Source organism: Oncorhynchus masou, unplaced genomic scaffold, assembly GCF_036934945.1.
Source record: "Oncorhynchus masou masou isolate Uvic2021 unplaced genomic scaffold, UVic_Omas_1.1 unplaced_scaffold_580, whole genome shotgun sequence".
NCBI classification, from domain to species: Eukaryota; Metazoa; Chordata; class Actinopteri; order Salmoniformes; family Salmonidae; genus Oncorhynchus; species Oncorhynchus masou.
The window spans coordinates 483,981-508,450 of record NW_027012218.1 but is presented as its reverse complement, the minus strand read 5'-3'; the positions used below and the strand labels follow the sequence as shown (position 1 = coordinate 508,450).

The 24,470-nt window shown below is 44.2% G+C and overlaps 1 protein-coding gene across 1 annotated transcript in view; it reads left to right on the top strand.

Moving 5' to 3' along the window:
• LOC135536234 (voltage-dependent T-type calcium channel subunit alpha-1H-like) overlaps positions 1–24,470 on the top strand; it is a 53,236-nt gene that overhangs the window by 7,816 nt on the left and 20,950 nt on the right. The window contains exons 4-9 of the mRNA XM_064962600.1: positions 418–577; positions 5,248–5,560; positions 7,477–7,569; positions 16,576–17,122; positions 17,248–17,462; positions 19,084–19,170. Coding sequence (XP_064818672.1) covers positions 418–577; positions 5,248–5,560; positions 7,477–7,569; positions 16,576–17,122; positions 17,248–17,462; positions 19,084–19,170 — 1,415 coding nt within the window. The remainder of the gene's footprint in view (positions 1–417; positions 578–5,247; positions 5,561–7,476; positions 7,570–16,575; positions 17,123–17,247; positions 17,463–19,083; positions 19,171–24,470) is intronic.

The window sequence follows — 24,470 nt, the reverse complement described above, 5'->3', positions numbered from 1 at the left end:
CCCCAGTTTGGCTCATTCATCCCTCCTCCTCTCTCCTGTAACTATTCCCAGACTGTTGCTGTAAATGAGAACGTGTTCTCAGTAAACCTACCTTGGAAAGATAAGGGTTAAATAAATACAAATATATAATCTACCTCTCTGTGTCTCTCTCTCTCTCGCTCTCTCTCTCTACCTCTCTCTCTCTCTCTCTACCTCTCTGTCTCTCTCTTTCTCTGTCTCTCTCTCTCTCTCTCTCTACCTCTCTCTCTTTCTCTTTCTCTCTCTCTCTCTCTTTCTCTCTCTCTCTCTGTCTCTCTCTACCTCTCTGTCTCTCTCTCTTTCTCTCTCTCTCTCTCTCTCTGTCTCTCTCTACCTCTCTGTCTCTCTCTCTCTCCCATAATGCATCTCTCAGTGATGTGTGTGTGTTTCTGTGTGTAGGTATGCGTATCCTGGTGACTCTGCTCCTAGACACTCTCCCCATGCTGGGGAACGTTCTGGCACTCTGCTTCTTCGTCTTCTTCATCTTCGGCATCGTGGGCGTGCAGCTGTGGGCGGGGCTACTGAGGAACAGGTGCTTCATGGGAGAAGACTTCAAAAGGTGAGAATATTATACCCTAACACACTGACACACACACACACACACACACACACACACACACACACACACACACACACACACACACACACACACACACACACACACACACACACACACACACACACACACACACACACACTTGACTTGATCTCATATATATATATATATATATTATCTCATTAGTATAATAACTTCTATCCACTTCACGTTTAATTTACTGACCCAAGGCTGTCTGCTACCCTTTATACTGGTGGACACACTCACTCACTCACTCACTCACTCACTCACTCACTCACTCACTCACTCACTCACTCACTCACTCACTCACTCACTCACACACTCACTCACTCACTCACTCACTCACTCACTCACACACTCACTCACTCACTCACTCACTCACTCACACACTCACTCACTCACTCACTCACTCACTCACTCACTCACTCTCACTCACTCACTCACTCACTCACTCACTCACTCACTCACTCACTCACTCACTCACTCACTCACTCACTCACTCACAACCTAACAACACAGACACACACAACCTAACAACACACACACTCACAACCTAACAACACAGACACACACAACCTAACAACACACACACTCACAACCTAACAACACACACACTCACAACCTAACAACCTAACAACACAGACACTCACAACCGAACAACACAAACACTCAACATAACACACACACTCACAACCTAACAACACAGACACACACAACCTAACAACACACACACTCACAACCTAACAACACAGACACTCACAACCGAACAACACAAACACTCAACATAACACACACACTCACAACCTAACAACACAGACATACACAACCTAACAACACACACACTCACAACCTAACACAAACACTCAACATAACACAGACACTCACAACCCAACAACACAGACAATCAACACGTCTGGTGGGGTGGTGGGGGGGGACAGAGAGAGAGAGAGATATATATATATCAGGCCAGGTAGATCCTAGGGCCCAGGTCCTCTGAGACAGAAATGGGAGAATTAATCTCACACAGGCAGGAGAATTACACCTGATAGGACAGACTGTCTCCACGGCACATAGACTATTGCAGCTACTACAGATACTGGAGACCTGAGACAGAGGGGATCGGGGGACACTGGCCCCAGACAGGGCCAACCGGGCAGGATATAACCCCACCCACTTTGCCCAAGCACAGCCCCTCACCACCAAAGAGAAATCAACAAGGCAGTAACTTTACTACCCTGAGACAAGGCCGAGTACAGCCCTCGGAGATCTCCTCCACCGCCCCCTGAGGACAGGATGGAAGAGCCAGTGACTCAGCCCCCGTAATAGGGACAGAGGATCCCAGAGGGAGAGAGAGGGGAACTGGCCAGGCAGAGACAGTTCGTCACTCCGGCCCCTTGCCGTTAACCTTCGCACCCCTGGGCCAGACTACACTCAATCAGGGAACTCCAAGAGGAACGCTGTATAGATTTCAGAACCTTTAAAAGACGAAAACACCTCCACCTTTGCAGGATGCGCTGGGGGGATACGGAAAAGCCAACTGACATTTACTCCTCGACAACGACTGTGATTATTATTATTGGACCATGCTGGTCATTTATGAACATTTGAACATCTTGGCCATGTTCTGTTATAATCTCCACCCGGCACAGCCAGAAGAGGACTGGCCACCCCACATAGCGACATCAGCTGATGTACGAAGGGCTTTATAAATAAATTTGATTTGATTTGTAACCAGGAGGAGAGGCTTAATTTAACACAGTAAATTCATCAGGTTTACGCCATGTTTCAGTCAGGCCAATCACATCAAGATTGTGATCAGTGATTAGTTCATTGACTAGAACTGCCTTGGAAGTGAGGGATCTAACATTAAGGAGCCCTATTTTGAGATGTGAGGTATCACGATCTCTTTCAATAATCTAGTGAGATTTCTAAGACGAACACAACCACGTTTAGTTTTGACTGCCCTAGATCGAGGCACAGACACGGGTCTCAATGGGGATAGCTGAGCTGACTACACTGACTGTGCTAGTGGCAGACTCCACTAAGCTGACAGGCTGGCTAACAGCCTGCTGCCTGGCCTGAACCCTGTCTCATTGTGGTGCTAGAGGAGTTAGAGCCCTGTCTATGTCGCTAGATAAGATGAGAGCACCCCTCCAGCTAGGATGGAGTCCGTCACTCCTCAGCAGGTCAGGCTTGGTCCTGTTTGTGGGTGAGTCCCAGAAATTACAATTAGCTACAAATTCTATCTTTTTTTGGGAGCGGTAGAAAACCGTTTTCAACCAGCGATTGAGTTGAGTGAGTAGTGCTCACAGGGAGGGCACTCACTCAGCCAGCGCCATCTTCAGATTAACCTTTACGTCGGAAGCCCCCCCCCTGGTAAATAGTGTGAGATTGCTGGATGAATCTTTACAGGTCTAATATTACGGGTAATGGAGTCGCCAATGACTACGGTTTTTCAATGTGTCAATGCCAATGCTGACGGTGGGAGGCCTCACACACACAAACATGTATAACACACGCAATCAATTATCTGTTGATGTTTCAGCCAGAACCGATTTCAGTTGTTGTTTAAGTGGCACACACACACACACACACACACACACACACACACACACACACACACACACACACACACACACACACACACACACACACACACACACACACACACACACACACACACACACACACACACATTTTACCTTGGTCAAACACGCACCAAGTGAAATCGGCTGAAGTCAAAAAGGGCAGAGGTCAGGGGTTATAGCTGTGGTTGAAGTCAACATCACTTGGTTCACACAGATATCTGATTAGATAGATTAGGTCTGATAGACCGTATTCAGAACAAACAGACACTCTGTTGATTGATTTAGAGGTCAGGGGTGAGAGGTCATGGGTTATAGCTGTGGTCCCACTGAAGGCTTTGTCTCTAATTGACTGCAATGATGTCCATCAATATTCACATTAATATGTATTAGACTGGAGACAAGGCCTTTAATGGTCCTGGTGGCTGGACTAAAGACATTAGACTGGACAGAAGGCCTTTAATGCCCCTGAGGGCTGGACTAAAGACATTAGACTGGAGACAAGGCCTTTAATGCCCCTGAGGGCTGGACTAAAGACATTAGACTGGAGACAAGGCCTTTAATTCTCCTGAGGGCTGGACTAAAGACATTAGACTGGAGACAAGGCCTTTAATTCTCCTGAGGGCTGGACTAAAGACATTAGACTGGAGACAAGGCCTTTAATTCTCCTGAGGGCTGGACTAAAGACATTAGACTGGAGAGAAGGCCTTTAATTCTCCTGAGGGCTGGACTAAAGACATTAGACTGGAGAGAAGGCCTTTAATTCTCCTGAGGGCTGGACTAAAGACATTAGACTGGAGAGAAGGCCTTTAATTCTCCTGAGGGCTGGACTAAAGACATTAGACTGGAGAGAAGGCCTTTAATGCCCCTGAGGGCTGGACTAAAGATATTAGACTGGACAGAAGGCCTTTAATGCCCCTGAGGGCTGGACTAAAGATATTAGACTGGAGACAAGGCCTTTAATTCTCCTGAGGGCTGGACTAAAGACATTAGACTGGACAGAAGGCCTTTAATGCCCCTGAGGGCTGGACTAAAGACATTAGACTGGAGAGAAGGCCTTTAATGCCCCTGAGGGCTGGACTAAAGATATTAGACTGGACAGAAGGCCTTTAATGCCCCTGAGGGCTGGACTAAAGACATTAGACTGGACAGAAGGCCTTTAATGCCCCTGAGGGCTGGACTAAAGACATTAGACTGGACAGAAGGCCTTTAATGCTCCTGGGGGCTGGACTAAAGACAGACTAGAGGTTCAGGAGGGTAGACTAAAGACAAACTAGAGGTTCAGGAGAGTAGACTAAAGACATTAGACTAGAGGTTCAGGAGGGTAGAATAAAGACAAACTAGAGGTTCAGGAGGGTAGACTAAAGACATTAGACTAGAGGTTCAGGAGGGTAGACTAAAGACAAACTAGAGGTTCAGGAGAGTAGACTAAAGACAGACTAGAGGTTCAGGAGGATAGACTAAAGGGGGTTTGGCAATGATTAGTGGAAGGGAGGGGTTTGGCCATGATCATCACAGGTGTAATTAGTGGAAGGGAGGTGTTTGGCCATGATCATCACAGGTGTAATTAGTGGAAGGGAGGGGTTTGGCCATCACCGTCACAGGTGTAATTAGTGTAAGGGAGGGGTTATCACAAGTATGTAAATCACAATTGTTAACGTCTTTACCTCCAGAAGTAAAACAGGAAAGTACAAACTTTCGCGAGACAATTTTACTTCTGGGATCAGGCCTGCAACTTTCCTTTGTTCAGACTACAAGATATTCTCACAAAGTAATCTATAACCCCCCCTCTCTCTCTCTGTCTCTCTCTCCTCCCTACCTCCATCCCTGCTTCTCCCTTTCTCTCCCTCTCCTCTCTCTCTCTCTCCTCTCTCTCTCCTCCCTACCTCCATCCCTGCTTCTCCCTTTCTCTCCCTCTCCTCTCTCTCTCCTCTCTCTCTCTCTCCTCCCTACCTCCATCCCTGCTTCTCCCTTTCTCTCCCTCTCCTCTCTCTCTCTCCTCTCTCTCTCCTCCCTACCTCCATCCCTGCTTCTCCCTTTCTCTCCCTCTCCTCTCTCTCTCTCCAGGATTTACAACGTCTCCTTCCTGACTGTGTACTATCGTCCCGAGGAGACGGAGGACATCCCTTTTATCTGCTCAACCAATCGGGAGAACGGAATGCTGCGGTGTTCCGACGTTCCGCGCCGCCGAGTGGACGGGTCCTGGTGCATGCTGGGGGCAGAAGGGGTAGGGGAGGGGCCTGGGGCAGATGAACCAATAGGAGGCGGGTGTGTGAACTGGTACCAGTATTATAATGTCTGTCGGGCTGGGGAGCGAAACCCTCATAAAGGAGCCATCAACTTTGACAACATCGGATACGCCTGGATTGCTATCTTTCAGGTAGGAGATGTTATTGATGACTGACTGACTGACTGAGAAAATGAATGAATAAATCAGGTAGGAACAACAAATTAATGTGTGGCTGGGTTGGTTGAATAATAATCATAAATATTAATTCAGAACTCAAACAGAGAAACATCCCAGCTAGAGAGATATCTGTCACAGCCCAAACAGAGAAACATCCCAGATAGAGAGAAATCTGTCACAGCCCAAACAGAGAAACATCCCAGATAGAGAGAAATCTGTCACAGCCCAAACAGAGAAACATCCCAGATAGAGAGATATCTGTCACAGCCCAAACAGAGAAACATCCCAAATAGAGAGATATCTGTCACAGTCCAGACAGAGAAACATCCCAGATAGAGAGATATCTGTCACAGCCCAAACAGAGAAACATCCTAGATAGAGAGATATCTGTCACAGCCCAAACAGAGAAACATCCTAGATAGAGAGATATCTGTCACAGCCAAACAGAGAAACATCCTAGATAGAGAATCTGTCACAGTCCAGACAGAGAAACATCCCAGATAGAGAGATATCTGTCACAGCCCAAAAACATCCCAGATAGAAATATCCCCAGATCCCAGAGAGATATCTATCACAGTCCAGACAGAGAAACATCCCAGATAGAGAGATATCTGCCACAGCCCAAACAGAGAAACATCCCAGATAGAGAGATATCTGTCACAGTCCAGACAGAGAAACATCCCAGATAGAGAGATATCTGTCACAGCCCAAACAGAGAAACATCCTAGATAGAGAGATATCTGTCACAGTCCAGACAGAGAAACATCCCAGATAGAGAGATATCTGTCACAGCCTAAACAGAGAAACATCCCAGATAGAGAGATATCTGTCACAGCCCAAACAGAGAAACATCCCAGATAGAGAGATATCTATCACAGTCCAGACAGAGAAACATCCCAGATAGAGAGATATCTGCCACAGCCCAAACAGAGAAACATCCCAGATAGAGAGATATCTGTCACAGTCCAGACAGAGAAACATCCCAGATAGAGAGATATCTGTCACAGTCCAACCAGAGAAACATCCTAGATAGAGAGATATCTGTCACAGTCCAACCAGAGAAACATCCCAGATAGAGAGATATCTGTCATAGCCCAAACAGAGAAACATCCTAGATAGAGAGATATCTGTCACAGTCCAGACAGAGAAACATCCCAGATAGAGAGATATCTGTCACAGCCCAACCAGAGAAACATCCCAGATAGAGAGATATCTGTAACCAAGTTGTGTAAAGAACATCCATAATTCTTGGCAGGAATCTCTGGAGAGTCTCTGGCATTTCCTCTCTTGACAAACTACCGGACACACAAGCACGCACGCACGCACGCACACACACACACACACACACACACACACACACACACACACACACACGCTCTCGCTCTCGCTCTCGCTCTCTGAAACACTAGTCTGTGTGTGTTTTTCCAGCCTGCTGTCTGTCCGTTCAGTATCATGTTTAAACCATGCCTTTCTTGTTAGCTATAATCTATACTGGTCTGATGTCCTTCAGTTGGACTGACCTACATAAATAATTCTGTCTCTGTCAGATTGGGACTGTTCTGTTAGGTAGGCCCTACTACGTCATCAACCAATGTGTGATTGTGAACTATCTTTGGGTGATCGCTGGTTTATAAATATTTATGTGTGATGTTGTTTTCTCTCCCTATATTTCTCTATCTATCTCTCCCTCCCCCCCGCTCTCTCTCACTATATATCTCCCTCTCTCTCTCTCTCTCTCTCTCTCTCTCTCTGTCTCACTCTCTCTCTAGGTGATAACTCTGGAAGGCTGGGTGGACATCGTGTACTATGTAATGGACCTCTCTCTCTCTCTCTCTCTCACTCTCACCCTCTCTCTCTCTCTCTCTCTCTCTCTCTCTCTCTCTCTCTAGGTGATAACTCTGGAAGGCTGGGTGGACATCATGTACTATGTAATGGATGCTCACTCCTTCTACAACTTCATCTACTTTATATTCCTCATCATCGTGAGTATCTTTATCAGACCACTACAACTAGATTATCATGACTTTACCACTACAACTAGGATTCAACTCCAGACAAACCAACTACATTATGGGGACTTTATCAGACCACTACAACTAGGATTCAACTCCAGACAAACCAACTACATTATCAGACCACTACAACTAGGATTCAACTCCAGACAAACCAACTACATTATGGGGACTTTATCAGACCACTACAACTAGGATTCAACTCCAGACAAACCAACTAGATAATCAGACCACTACAACTAGGATTCAACTCCAGACAAACCAACTAGATAATCAGACCACTACAACTAGGATTCAACTCCAGACAAACCAACTAGATAATCAGACCACTACAACTAGGATTCAACTCCAGACAAACCAACTAGATAATCAGACCACTACAACTAGGATTCAACTCCAGACAAACCAACTAGATAATCAGACCACTACAACTAGGATTCAACTCCAGACAAACCAACTAGATCATCAGACCACTACAACTAGGATTCAACTCCAGACAAACCAACTAGATCATCATGACTTTATCAGACCACTACAACTAGGATTCAACTCCAGACAAACCAACTAGATCATCATGACTTTATCAGACCACTACAACTAGGATTCAACTCCAGACAAACCAACTAGATTATCAGACCACTACAACTAGGATTCAACTCCAGACAAACCAACTAGATTATCATGACAATGTATCTGTATTTATAAATAGCATTGTATCAAACGCTGTATCTGTATTTAAATAGCATTGTATTCATTCATCAAACTCATGCTGATTAGGTACGTCCACACCAAACTCATGTTGATTAGGTACGTCCACACCAAACTCATGTTGATTAGGTACATCCACACCAAACTCATGTTGATTAGGTACATCCACACAAAACTCATGTTGATTAGGTACGTCCCCACCAAACTCATGTTGATTAGGTACGTCCACACCAAACTCATGTTGATTAGGTTCGTCCCCACCAAACTCATGTTGATTAGGTACGTCCCCACCAAACTCATGTTGATTAGGTTCGTCCCCACCAAACTCATGTTGATTAGGTTCGTCCCCACCAAACTCATGTTGATTAGGTTCGTCCACACCAAACTCATGTTGATTAGGTTCGTCCCCACCAAACTCATGTTGATTAGGTACATCCAAACTCATGTTGATTAGGTTCGTCCACACCAAACTCATGTTGATTAGGTTCGTCCCCACCAAACTCATGTTGATTAGGTACATCCAAACTCATGTTTATTAGGTTCGTCCTGTAGCGTGGACTTTATGTGGCAGTTGACAACCTACTTTAAGGTGCAGCACCTCCATCAACCGGACTGCAGTGTGGACCTCAGTTCATCTTTTAAACACCCACGTGGGTATATCCCAAGACAGTCGTGAAGAGGGCACAACAAAACCTTTTCCCACTCACTTCATCCTTCAATGGGAATATGCTCCTAAAAACCAATGAGGAGATGGGAGAGGCGGGACTTGCAGCGCGTCAAGCGTCACAAACAGGACTAAGTTCTATTTTAACACCTGGCCTCTCAGACGCTCGTTGAGCATTTTGGATGCAATCATTCAATAACATGTATGTGTACATTTATGTTGCAATGTTCGCGCACGTAATGCGAGCGGTGTGGTCAGCATGTTAGGGTTGGTAACGGGCTGATTGGTCAGCATGTTAGGGTTGGTAACGGGCTGATTGGTCAGCATGTTAGGGTTGGTACCAGGCTGATTAGTCGGCTATTTGAGCCAGTAAAGAGGGCTTTACTATTCTTAGGTAGCAGAATGACTGTAGCTTCCCTCCAGGCCTGAGGGAACAGACTCTCTAGTAGGCTTACATTAAAGATAAGGAAAATAGGAGTGGCAATATCGTCCACTATTATCCTCAGTAATTTTCCATCTAGATTGTCAGACCCCGGTGGCTTGTCATTGTTGATAGACAACAATATCTTTTTCACTTCTTCCACACTCCCTTTACGTAATTCAAAATTACAATGCTCGTCTTTCATAATTTGATCAGATATATTTGGGTGTGTAGTGTCAGCGTTTGTTGCTGGCATGTCATGCCTAAGTTTTCTAATCTTGCCATTGAAAAAAAATATTGAAGTTATTGCCAATATCAGTGTGTTTTGTGATGAATGAGCATCTGATTCAATGAATGATGGAGCTGAGTTTGCCTTTTTTCCCAAAATGTCATTGAATGATTTTTATCATCATACTTTCTGTCATTTATCTTTGTTTCATAGTTTAGTTTCTTCTTCTTTTAATTCCGTTTAGCCACATGATTTCTCAGTCTGCAGGACGTTGGCCAATCGGTTGACAGCCAGACTTATTTGCCATCTCTTTTGCATCATCCTTCTCAACCATACAATTATTTAAATTCCTCACCAATCCAAGGGGATTTAAATGTTTTTACAGTCATTTTCTTAATGGGTCCATTGTTTATTAGTCACTGGAATAAGCAATTTCATAAACGTGTGTCAAGTGCAGCGTCTGGTTGCTCCTCATTACACACCACAGACCAGCAGCGTCTGGTTGCTCCTCATTACACACCACAGACCAGCAGCGTCTGGTTGCTCCTCATTACACACCACAGACCAACAAATATTCTTCACACCCACGGTATAGGAAACACTACAAAACGTATTGTATGACCTCTTATACTCTATAGTAGGCCCAGCCTGACCTCTTATACACTATATTAGGCCCAGCCTGACCTCTTCTACACTATATTAGGCCCAGCCTGACCTCTTCTACACTATATTAGGCCCAGCCTGACCTCTTATACACTATATTAGGCCCAGCCTGACCTCTTCTACACTATATTAGGCCCAGCCTGACCTCTTCTACACTATATTAGGCCCAGTCTGACCTCTTATTCACTATATTAGGCCCAGCCTGACCTCTTATACTCTATAGTAGGCCCAGCCTGACCTCTTATACACTATATTAGGCCCAGCATGACCTCTTATTCACTATATTAGACCCAGTCTGACCTCTTATACACTATATTAGGCCCAGCCTGACCTCTTATACACTATATTAGGCCCAGCCTGACCTCTTATACACTATATTAGGCCCAGCATGACCTCTTATTCACTATATTAGACCCAGTCTGACCTCTTATACACTATATTAGGCCCAGCCTGACCTCTTATACACTATATTAGGCCCAGCCTGACCTCTTATACACTACATTAGGCCCAGCCTGTCCTCTTATACACTACATTAGGCCCAACCTGACCTCTTATACACTATATTAGGCCCAGCTTGTCCTCTTATACACTATATTAGGCCCAGCCTGTCCTCTTATACACTATATTAGGCCCAGCTTGTCCTCTTATACACCATATTAGGCCCAGCCTGACCTCTTATACACTATATTAGGCCCAGCCTGTCCTCTTATACACTATATTAGGCCCAGCCTGACCTCTTATACACTATATTAGGCCCAGCTTGTCCTCTTATACACTATATTAGGCCCAGCCTGACCTCTTATACACTATATTAGGCCCAGCCTGACCTCTTATACACTATATTAGGCCCAGCCTGACCTATTATACACTATATTAGGCCCAGCCTGACCTCTTATACACTATATTAGTTCCAGCCTGACCTCTTATACACTATATTAGGCCCAGCCTGACCTCTTATACACTATATTAGGCCCAGCCTGACCTCTTATACACTATATTAGGCCCAGCCTGACCTATTATACACTATATTAGGCCCAGCTTGTCCTCTTATACACTATATTAGGCCCAGCCTGACCTCTTATACACTATATTAGGCCCAGCCTGACCTCTTATACACTATATTAGGCCCAGCCTGACCTATTATACACTATATTAGGCCCAGCCTGACCTCTTATACACTATATTAGTTCCAGCCTGACCTCTTATACACTATATTAGGCCCAGCCTGACCTCTTATACACTATATTAGGCCCAGCCTGACCTCTTATACACTATATTAGGCCCAGCCTGACCTATTATACACTATATTAGGCCCAGCCTGACCTCTTATACACTATATTAGTTCCAGCCTGACCTCTTATACACTATATTAGGCCCAGCCTGACCTCTTATACACTATATTAGGCCCAGCCTGACCTCTTATACACTATATTAGGCCCAGCCTGACCTCTTATACACTATATTAGGCCCAGCCTGACCTCTTATACACTATATTAGGCCCAGCCTGACCTCTAATACACTACATTAGGCCCAGCCTGACCTCTTATACACTACATTAGGCCCAGCCTGACCTCTTATACACTACATTAGGCCCAGCTTGTCCTCTTATACACTATATTAGGCCCAGCCTGACCTCTTATACACTATATTAGGCCCAGCCTGACCTCTTATACACTATATTAGGCCCAGCCTGACCTCTTATACACTATATTAGGCCCAGCCTGACCTCTTATACACTATATTAGGCCCAGTCTGACCTCTTATACACTACATTAGGCCCAGCCTGACCTCTTATACACTATATTAGGCCCAGCCTGACCTCTTATACACTATATTAGGCCCAGCCTGACCTCTTATACACTATATTAGGCCCAGTCTGACCTCTTATACACTACATTAGGCCCAGTCTGACCTCTTATACACTACATTAGGCCCAGCATGACCTCTTATTCACTATATTAGGCCCAGCCTGTCCTCTTATACACTATATTAGGCCCAGCCTGACCTCTTATACACTATATTAGGCCCAGCCTGACCTCTTATACACTATATTAGGCCCAGCCTGACCTATTATACACTATATTAGGCCCAGCTTGTCCTCTTATACACTATATTAGGCCCAGCCTGACCTCTTATACACTATATTAGGCCCAGCCTGACCTCTTATACACTATATTAGGCCCAGCCTGACCTATTATACACTATATTAGGCCCAGCCTGACCTCTTATACACTATATTAGTTCCAGCCTGACCTCTTATACACTATATTAGGCCCAGCCTGACCTCTTATACACTATATTAGACCCAGTCTGACCTCTTATACACTATATTAGGCCCAGCCTGACCTCTTATACACTATATTAGGCCCAGCCTGACCTCTTATACACTATATTAGGCCCAGCATGACCTCTTATTCACTATATTAGACCCAGTCTGACCTCTTATACACTATATTAGGCCCAGCCTGACCTCTTATACACTATATTAGGCCCAGCCTGACCTCTTATACACTACATTAGGCCCAGCCTGTCCTCTTATACACTACATTAGGCCCAACCTGACCTCTTATACACTATATTAGGCCCAGCTTGTCCTCTTATACACTATATTAGGCCCAGCCTGTCCTCTTATACACTATATTAGGCCCAGCTTGTCCTCTTATACACCATATTAGGCCCAGCCTGACCTCTTATACACTATATTAGGCCCAGCCTGTCCTCTTATACACTATATTAGGCCCAGCCTGACCTCTTATACACTATATTAGGCCCAGCTTGTCCTCTTATACACTATATTAGGCCCAGCCTGACCTCTTATACACTATATTAGGCCCAGCCTGACCTCTTATACACTATATTAGGCCCAGCCTGACCTATTATACACTATATTAGGCCCAGCCTGACCTCTTATACACTATATTAGTTCCAGCCTGACCTCTTATACACTATATTAGGCCCAGCCTGACCTCTTATACACTATATTAGGCCCAGCCTGACCTCTTATACACTATATTAGGCCCAGCCTGACCTATTATACACTATATTAGGCCCAGCTTGTCCTCTTATACACTATATTAGGCCCAGCCTGACCTCTTATACACTATATTAGGCCCAGCCTGACCTCTTATACACTATATTAGGCCCAGCCTGACCTATTATACACTATATTAGGCCCAGCCTGACCTCTTATACACTATATTAGTTCCAGCCTGACCTCTTATACACTATATTAGGCCCAGCCTGACCTCTTATACACTATATTAGGCCCAGCCTGACCTCTTATACACTATATTAGGCCCAGCCTGACCTATTATACACTATATTAGGCCCAGCCTGACCTCTTATACACTATATTAGTTCCAGCCTGACCTCTTATACACTATATTAGGCCCAGCCTGACCTCTTATACACTATATTAGGCCCAGCCTGACCTCTTATACACTATATTAGGCCCAGCCTGACCTCTTATACACTATATTAGGCCCAGCCTGACCTCTTATACACTATATTAGGCCCAGCCTGACCTCTAATACACTACATTAGGCCCAGCCTGACCTCTTATACACTACATTAGGCCCAGCCTGACCTCTTATACACTACATTAGGCCCAGCTTGTCCTCTTATACACTATATTAGGCCCAGCCTGACCTCTTATACACTATATTAGGCCCAGCCTGACCTCTTATACACTATATTAGGCCCAGCCTGACCTCTTATACACTATATTAGGCCCAGCCTGACCTCTTATACACTATATTAGGCCCAGTCTGACCTCTTATACACTACATTAGGCCCAGCCTGACCTCTTATACACTATATTAGGCCCAGCCTGACCTCTTATACACTATATTAGGCCCAGCCTGACCTCTTATACACTATATTAGGCCCAGTCTGACCTCTTATACACTACATTAGGCCCAGTCTGACCTCTTATACACTACATTAGGCCCAGCATGACCTCTTATTCACTATATTAGGCCCAGCCTGTCCTCTTATACACTATATTAGGCCCAGCCTGACCTCTTATACACTATATTAGGCCCAGCCTGACCTCTTATACACTATATTAGGCCCAGCCTGACCTATTATACACTATATTAGGCCCAGCTTGTCCTCTTATACACTATATTAGGCCCAGCCTGACCTCTTATACACTATATTAGGCCCAGCCTGACCTCTTATACACTATATTAGGCCCAGCCTGACCTATTATACACTATATTAGGCCCAGCCTGACCTCTTATACACTATATTAGTTCCAGCCTGACCTCTTATACACTATATTAGGCCCAGCCTGACCTCTTATACACTATATTAGGCCCAGCCTGACCTCTTATACACTATATTAGGCCCAGCCTGACCTATTATACACTATATTAGGCCCAGCCTGACCTCTTATACACTATATTAGTTCCAGCCTGACCTCTTATACACTATATTAGGCCCAGCCTGACCTCTTATACACTATATTAGGCCCAGCCTGACCTCTTATACACTATATTAGGCCCAGCCTGACCTCTTATACACTATATTAGGCCCAGCCTGACCTCTTATACACTATATTAGGCCCAGCCTGACCTCTAATACACTACATTAGGCCCAGCCTGACCTCTTATACACTACATTAGGCCCAGCCTGACCTCTTATACACTACATTAGGCCCAGCTTGTCCTCTTATACACTATATTAGGCCCAGCCTGACCTCTTATACACTATATTAGGCCCAGCCTGACCTCTTATACACTATATTAGGCCCAGCCTGACCTCTTATACACTATATTAGGCCCAGCCTGACCTCTTATACACTATATTAGGCCCAGTCTGACCTCTTATACACTACATTAGGCCCAGCCTGACCTCTTATACACTATATTAGGCCCAGCCTGACCTCTTATACACTATATTAGGCCCAGCCTGACCTCTTATACACTATATTAGGCCCAGTCTGACCTCTTATACACTACATTAGGCCCAGTCTGACCTCTTATACACTACATTAGGCCCAGCCTGACCTCTTATACACTATATTAGGCCCAGCCTGTCCTCTTATACACTATATTAGGCCCAGCCTGACCTCTTATACACTATATTAGGCCCAGCCTGACCTCTTATACACTACATTAGGCCCAGCCTTTGGAACGTTGGCTACTATATTGTGATCAATACATCTGATGGATCTGGATACTGCTTTCATGCTAATTTCTGCAGCATTAAAAGAGTAAAGATGTGATCAATACATGTTGATGATTTCATTCCTGTGCTGTTTGTAACTACCCTGGTAGGTTGACTGATAACTTGAACCAGGTTCAAATCAAATCAATTTTTATTTGTCACATACACATGGTTAGCAGATGTTAATGCGAGTGTAGCGAAATGCTTGTGCTTCCAGTTCCGACAATGCAGTAATAACCAACAAGTAATCTAACTAACAATTCCTAAACTACTGTCTTATACACAGTGTAAGGGGATAAAGAATATGTACATAAGGATATATGAATGAGTGATGGTACAGAGCAGCATAGGCAAGATACAGTAGATGGTATCGAGTACAGTATATACATATGAGATGAGTATGTAAACAAAGTGGCATAGTTAAAGTGGCTAGTGATACATGTATTACATAAGGATGCAGTCGATGATATAGAGTACAGTATATACGTATACATATGAGATGAATAATGTAGGGTATGTAAACATTATATTAGGTAGCATTGTTTAAAGTGGCTAGTGATATATTTTACATCCTTTCCCATCAATTCCCATTATTGAAGTGGCTGGAGTTGAGTCAGTGTGTTGGCAGCAGCCACTCAATATTAGTGGTGGCTGTTTAACAGTCTGATGGCCTTGAGATAGAAGCTGTTTTTTAGTCTCTCGGTCCCAGCTTTGATGCACCTGTACTGACCTCAGCACTGACTACAGTTTGAAGCTTTCTCTTCAGTGGGCCCAGAAAATATAAATCTCTGTTGATATCACATACATTATCAAGCATTTCACAAGTTAACCAGATACTGACTGTTGTCACTTGGTGGTCTATAGCAGCTTCCCACCAGAATGGGCTTTAGGTGAGGCAGATGAACCTGTAGCCAGATTACTACAACAGTATTTAACATGAGATCCTCCCTGAGGATGTGGTTCTGAATATATGTGTGTGTCGTCCTGGTAACTACGTGTGTGTCGTCCTGGTAACTCCAGGTGTGTTGTCCTGGTAACTCTATGTGTGTTGTCGTGATAATTCTGTGTGTGTGTGTTGTCACGGTAACTCCGTGTGTGTTGTCGTCCCTCCCTCTCCAGGTGGGCTCGTTCTTCATGCTGAACCTGTGCCTGGTCGTCATAGCGACCCAGTTCTCGGAGACAAAGCAGCGCGAGAACGCCCTGATGAGGTCGGAGCAGCGTGCCCGTTACCTCAGCAACGCCTCCACTCTGGCTTCCTATCAGGAGCCGGGGTCCTGCTACGAGGAGATACTGCGCTACATCGGACACCTGTACCGTAAACTGACCCGCAGAGTCGCCCGGGCCGTCACACACTGCTCTACACACACACCTCGCTGTACGTGTTGGACACACTCACACCAACACACACCCAAAGGAGAGGTTAACGGACTGGCCAATCGGCACTCGGGACACACCCATGGCGTCTTCCACCTTCGTCCTCCTCTTCCTCGTCCATCTAACTGTGTGGGGGTGGAGATGAGTAACGGGGGAGTAGGGAGGAAGGGCAGGGAGTTAAACTACCCCTCTATCTATCCCCACGACCTCTACGACCTGACCCCCGACCCCAGCTACATGACCTCCAGGGGGAGGGGCCACACCGTCACACTGGTGTTAGAGCACGATAAGAGTGAGTGAGTGTGTTCTCAGTGTGTGTGTGTTCTCAGTGTGTGTGTGTGTTGTCAGTGTATGTGTGTGTAGTAACGAGTCTCCGTCAGCTGTGTGTGTTGACAGTCTGGCGTTACCTGTTTTCAGAGGCAGAGCACAGGGAGTCATTGCCGTGCCCCTACTGCGTCCACGACGACCAGCTTTGTGACAACGACCATGCCGATTTTGAACCTAGCAACCAGGGCCATGGCAACCTGAGCCCTCGCCGCGTTGACAGCCTTCGGCGTGTAGATGGACAGGCCTTGAGGCCAATCAGAGACCTAGTTGGGTGGTGGGCGGAGCTACAGGCCAGGTTGGAGCATGTAAGACTGTCGGACTTATTGACGTTGTCACTGATCATATAGTTAGACTGATCTGATCTATATCTGTGTTTTAGATATTGACTGTAGGACTTATTGACGTTGTCATTGATCATAAATATTATTATTACTGTTATTACTATTATTACTATTATTACCATTATTATATTATAATTATGAGTATTATTGTTATATTATATTATTATATTACTATATTATAATTATGAGTAGTATTATTATATTATAATTACGAGTATTATAATTATATGATATTATATTATTATTATATTATATTATAATTTTGAGTAGTATTATTATATTATAATTACGAGTATTATTATGATTATATTATATTATAATTATAGGTATTATTATTATATTATAATATTATAATTATGAGTATTATAATTATATTAAATTATAATTATAGGTATTATTATTATATTATAATTATGCATGTTATTATAATATTATAATTATAGGTATTATTATATTATTATTTTATAATTATGAGTATTAGTATTATTCTATTATTCTATTATAATTATACATATTAATATATGTTATACTATAATTATGAGTATTATTATATTATAATTATAGTTATTATTATTAATGTTATTATATTATAAATAGTTATTATTATTAATTATACTATAATTATGAGTATATTATTCTATTATTCTATTATAATTATACATATTAATATGTTATACTATAATTATGAGTATTATTATTATTATATTATTATTACTATTGTATTATAATTGTTAATATGACTGTTATTATTATATTATATTATTATATTATGAGTATTATACTTGTAATTATATTATAATTATAGTTATTTTTATTAATATGTTGTTATACTATAATTATACGTATTATTCTTAATATATTATTATGTTATAATTATAGTTATTATTATTCATCAATTATTATATTATAATTATAGTTATTATTATTAATATGTTATTATATTATAATTATAGTTATTATTATTAATGTGTTATTATATTATAATTATAGTTATTATTATTAATGTTATTATACTATAATTATAGTTATTATTATTAATATGTTATTATATTATAATTATAGTTATTATTATTAATATGTTATTATACTATAATTATAGTTATTATTATTAATATGTTATTATATTATAATTATAGTTATTATTATTAATATGTTATTATACTATAATTATAGTTACTATTATTAATATGTTATTATATTATAATTATAGTTATTATTATTCATATATTAGTATATTATTATTATATTATAATTATGAGTATTAGTATTATTATATTATTATATTATAATTATACGTATTAATATATGGTATACTATATTTATGATTAGTATTATTATAATTATAGTTATTATTATTATTATGTTATTATACTATAATTATATGTATTATTCTTAATATATTATTATATTATAATTATAGTTACGGCTCCATCTGCCAACCCTGATTAGTACTATTATTATTATGATTATTGTTATTACTGTTACTATTATTATATTATAATTGTAATTATTACTATTATTACTACTAAGCTCTTCAAATAACCCTGCACGCTACACCCTAACCCCTGAACCCTACTCCCTCTAGGTGGTGAGCAGTAGATACTTCAACAGAGGGATCATGATCTCCATCCTCATCAACACTCTCAGTATGGGGATAGAGTTCCACCAACAGGTACAGGGGAGCAGAGGGGAGGAGAGGGAGGGGTGAGGAGGGGAGGAGGGGAGGGCAGGGCAGGGGAGGGGGAGGGGAGTGTGTGTGTGTGTGTGTGTGTGTGTGTGTGTGTGTGTGTGTGTGTGCGTGGTTTTGTGTGTTTAATCAAAACTTGGGTAATCATGTGATGTTTAATGACGGATTATCAAGCTCCAAATCAACACCCTGATGAGGCTATCAGCTGTACCCGCAGAGTGTGTTCTCAGTGTGTGTGTGTGTGTGCCTGTGTATGTGGCTGTGTGTGCCTGTTTGTGCCTGTGTGTGCCTGTGTGTGCGTGTGTGCGTGTGTGTGTGTGTGTTCTCAATATGTGAGCATGTGTGTGGGGTCACAAGGTTTGAGGTGTTAATTAAAGTGTACATCTCAGTGTGAGAGGAGGGGATAGATTGTGTGTGTGTGTGTGTATTCCGTTTTAGCAGTGTTACCCCCTTAAGAAATTAATAAAACGTGAATAATGATGTTCCCATTGGTTCTGACCTCAGCTGACCCTACTGGCGATAGAATTACAACTAGTCTAGAACCGGAATCCTCATCACCTACTGAATCTACTGACGATAGACTTACAACTAGTCTTGAACCCAAATCCTCATCACCTACTGACCCTACTGGCGATAGAATTACAACTAGTCTAGAACCGGAATCCTCATCACCTACTGACCCTACTGGCGATAGAATTACAACTAGTCTAGAACCGGAATCCTCATCACCTACTGACCCTACTGGCGATAGAATTACAACTAGTCTAGAACCGGAATCCTCATCACCTACTGACCCTACTGGCGATAGAATTACAACTAGTCTAGAACCGGAATCCTCATCACCTACTGACCCTACTGGCAATAGAATTACAACTAGTCTAGAACCCAGTCCTCAGCACCTACTGACCCTACTGACGATAGAATTACAACTAGTCTAGAACCGGAATCCTCATCACCTACTGACCCTACTGGCGATAGAATTACAACTAGTCTAGAACCCAGTCCTCAGCACCTACTGACCCTACTGACGATAGAATTACAACTAGTCTAGCACCGGAATCCTCATCACCTACTGACCCTACTGACGATAGGATTACAACAAGTCTAGAACCGGAATCCTCATCACCTACTGACCCTACTGACGACAGAATTACAACTAGTCTAGAACCAGAATCATCATCACCTACTGACCCTACTGACGATAGAATTACAACTAGTCTAGAACCCAGTCCTCATCACCAACTGACCCTACTGACAATAGAATTACAACTAGTCTAGAACCAGAATCCTCATCACCAACTGACTCTAATGATGATAGAATTACAACTAGTCTAGAACCAGAATCCTCATCACCTACTGACCCTACTGACGATAGAATTACAACTAGTCTAGAACCGGAATCCTCATCACCTACTGACCCTACTGACGATAGAATTACAACTAGTCTGGAACCCAAATCCTCATCACCTACTGACCCAACTGACGATAGAATTACAACTAGTCTAGAACCGGAATCCTAAACACCAACTGACCCTACTGGCGATAGAATTACAACTAGTCTAGAACCGGAATCCTCATCACCTACTGACCGTACTGACGATAAAATTACAACTAGTCTAGAACCCAAATCCTCATCACCAACTGACCCTACTGACGATATAATTACAACTAGTCTGGAACCCAAATCCTCATCACCTACTGACCCAACTGAGGATAGAATTACAACTAGTCTAGAACCGGAATCCTAAACACCAACTGACCCTACTGGCGATAGAATTACAACTAGTCTAGAACCGGAATCCTCATCACCTACTGACCCTACTGACGACAGAATTACAACTAGTCTAGAACCAGAATCATCATCACCTACTGACCCTACTGACGATAGAATTACAACTAGTCTAGAACCCAGTCCTCATCACCAACTGACCCTACTGACAATAGAATTACAACTAGTCTAGAACCAGAATCCTCATCACCAACTGACCCTACTGACGATATAATTACAACTAGTCTAGAACCCAAATCCTCATCACCTACTGACGCTACTGACGATAGAATTACAACTAGTCTAGAACCGGAATCCTCATCACCTACTGACGCCATTGACGATAGGATTACAACTACTCTAGAACCGAAATCCTCATCACCTGCTGACCGTACTGACGATAGGATTACAACTAGTCTAGAACCGGAATCATCATCACCTACTGACGCTACTGACGATAGGATTACAACTAGTCTAGAACCGGAATCCTCATCACCAACTGACCCTACTGACGATAGAATTACAACTAGTCTAGAACAGGAATCCTCATCCTGCTGGCCCTACTGGCCCCTACTGTCCCCTACTGGCCACACTACAGTACTACTATAACCCAGACACAGCATACTGTCCCCTACTGTCCCCTACTGGCCCCTACTGGCCACACTACAGTACTACTATAACCCAGACACAGTATACTGTCCCCTACTGGCCCCTACTGTCCCCTACTGGCCCCTACTGTCCTCTACTGGCCACACTACAGTACTACTATAACCCAGACACAGTATACTGTCCCCTACTGTCCCCTACTGGCCCCTACTGTCCCCTACTGTCCACACTACAGTACTACTATAACCCAGACACAGCATACTGTCCCCTACTGTCCCCTACTGTCCCCTACTGGCCCCTACTGTCCCCTACTGTCCACACTACAGTACTACTATAACCCAGACACAGCATACTGTCCCCTACTGGCCCCTACTGTCCCCTACTGGCCCCTACTGTCCCCTACTGTCCCCTACTGTCTCCTACTGTCCACACTACAGTACTACTATAACCCAGACACAGTATACTGTCCCCTACTGTCCCCTACTGTCCCCTACTGTCCCCTACTGGCCCCTACTGTCCCCTACTGGCCCCTACTGTCCACACTACAGTACTACTATAACCCAGACACAGTATACTGGCCCCTACTGTCCCCTACTGTCCCCTACTGGCCCCTACTGTCCCCTACTGGCCCCTACTGTCTCCTACTGTCCCCTACTGTCCACACTACAGTACTACTATAACCCAGACACAGCATACTGTCCCCTACTGTCCCCTACTGGCCCCTACTGTCCCCTACTGTCCCCTACTGTCCACACTACAGTACTACTATAACCCAGACACAGCATACTGTCCCCTACTGTCCCCTACTGTCCCCTACTGTCCCCTACTGGCCCCTACTGTCCCCTACTGTCCCCTACTGGCCCCTACTGTCCCCTACTGGCCCCTACTGTCCCCTACTGTCCACACTACAGTACTACTATAACCCAGACACAGTATACTGTCCCCTACTGTCCCCTACTGGCCCCTACTGTCCCCTACTGTCCCCTACTGTCCCCTACTGGCCCCTACTGTCCCCTACTGGCCCCTACTGTCCCCTACTGTCCCCTACTGTCCACACTACAGTACTACTATAACCCAGACACAGTATACTGTCCCCTACTGTCCCCTACTGTCCCCTACTGGCCCCTACTGTCCCCTACTGTCCCCTACTGGCCCCTACTGGCCCCTACTGGCCCCTACTGTCCCCTACTGGCCTCTACTGTCCCATACTGTCCCCTACTGTCCACACTACAGTACTACTATAACCCAGACACAGTATACTGTCCCCTACTGTCCCCTACTGTCCCCTACTGTCCCCTACTGGCCCCTACTGTCCACACTACAGTACTACTATAACCCAGACACAGTATACTGTCCCCTACTGGCCCCTACTGTCCCCTACTGGCCCCTACTGTCCCCTACTGTCCCCTACTGTCCACACTACAGTACTACTATAACCCAGACACAGTATACTGTCCCCTACTGTCCCCTACTGGCCCCTACTGTCCCCTACTGTCCCCTACTGGCCCCTACTGTCCCCTACTGTCCCCTACTGGCCACACTACAGTACTACTATAACCCAGACACAGTATACTGGCCCCTACTGTCCCCTACTGGCCCCTACTGGCCCCTACTGGCCCCTACTGGCCCCTACTGTCCACACTACAGTACTACCATAACCCAGACACAGCATACTGGCCCCTACTGTCCCCTACTGTCCCCTACTGGCCCCTACTGTCCACACTACAGTACTACTATAACCCAGACACAGCATACTGGCCCCTACTGTCCCCTACTGTCCCCTACTGTCCCCTACTGTCCCCTACTGGCCCCTACTGGCCACACTACAGTACTACTATAACCCAGACACAGCATACTGTCCCCTGTCCCCTACTGTCCCCTACTGTCCCCTACTGTCCCCTACTGGCCACCTACAGTACTACTATAACCCAGACACAGCATACCCCTGTCCCCTACTGGCCCCTACTGTCCCCTACTGTCCCCTACTGGCCACACTACAGTACTACTATAACCCAGACACAGCATACTGTCCCCTACTGTCCCCTACTGGCCCCTACTGTCCCCTACTGTCCCCTACTGTCCCCTACAGTCCCCTACTGGCCCATACTGGCCCCTACTGGCCCCTACTGGCCACACTACAGTACTACTATAACCCAGACACAGTATACTGTCCCCTACTGTCCCCTACTGTCCCCTACTGGCCCCTACTGTCCCCTACTGGCCCCTACTGTCCCCTACTGTCCTCTACTGTCCCCTACTGTCCCCTACTGGCCCATACTGTCCCCTACTGTCCCATACTGTCCACACTACAGTACCACTATAACCCAGACACAGCATACTGTCCCCTACTGTGATTGACTGTAGACCCTGCCACATACCTTTTGTGTCTGAGCCGTTGAATTGAGATTCTACTTTGTCTCTATACTGACGCTTAGCTTGTTTGATAGCCTTACGGAGGGAATAGCTGCTCTGTTTGTATTCGGTCATGTTACCAGTCACCTTGTTCTGATTAAAAGCAGTGGTTCGCGCTTTCAGTTTCACGCGAATGCTGCCATCAATCCACGGTTTCTGGTTAGGGAATGTTTTAATTGTTGCTATGGGAACGACATCTTCAACGCACGTTCTAATGAACTCGCACACCGAATCAGCGTATTCGTCAATGTTGTTGCCTGACGCAATACGAAACATGTCCCAGTCCACGTGATGTAAGCAGTCTTGGAGTGTGGAATCAGCTTGGTCGGACCAGCGTTGGACAGACCTCAGCGTGGGAGCTTCCTGTTTTAGTTTCTGTCTGTAGGCAGGGATCAGCAAAATGGAGTCGTGGTCAGCTTTTCCGAAAGGGGGGCGGGGCAGGGCCTTATATGCGTCGCGGAAGTTAGAATAATAGTGATCCAAGGTTTTGCCAGCCCTG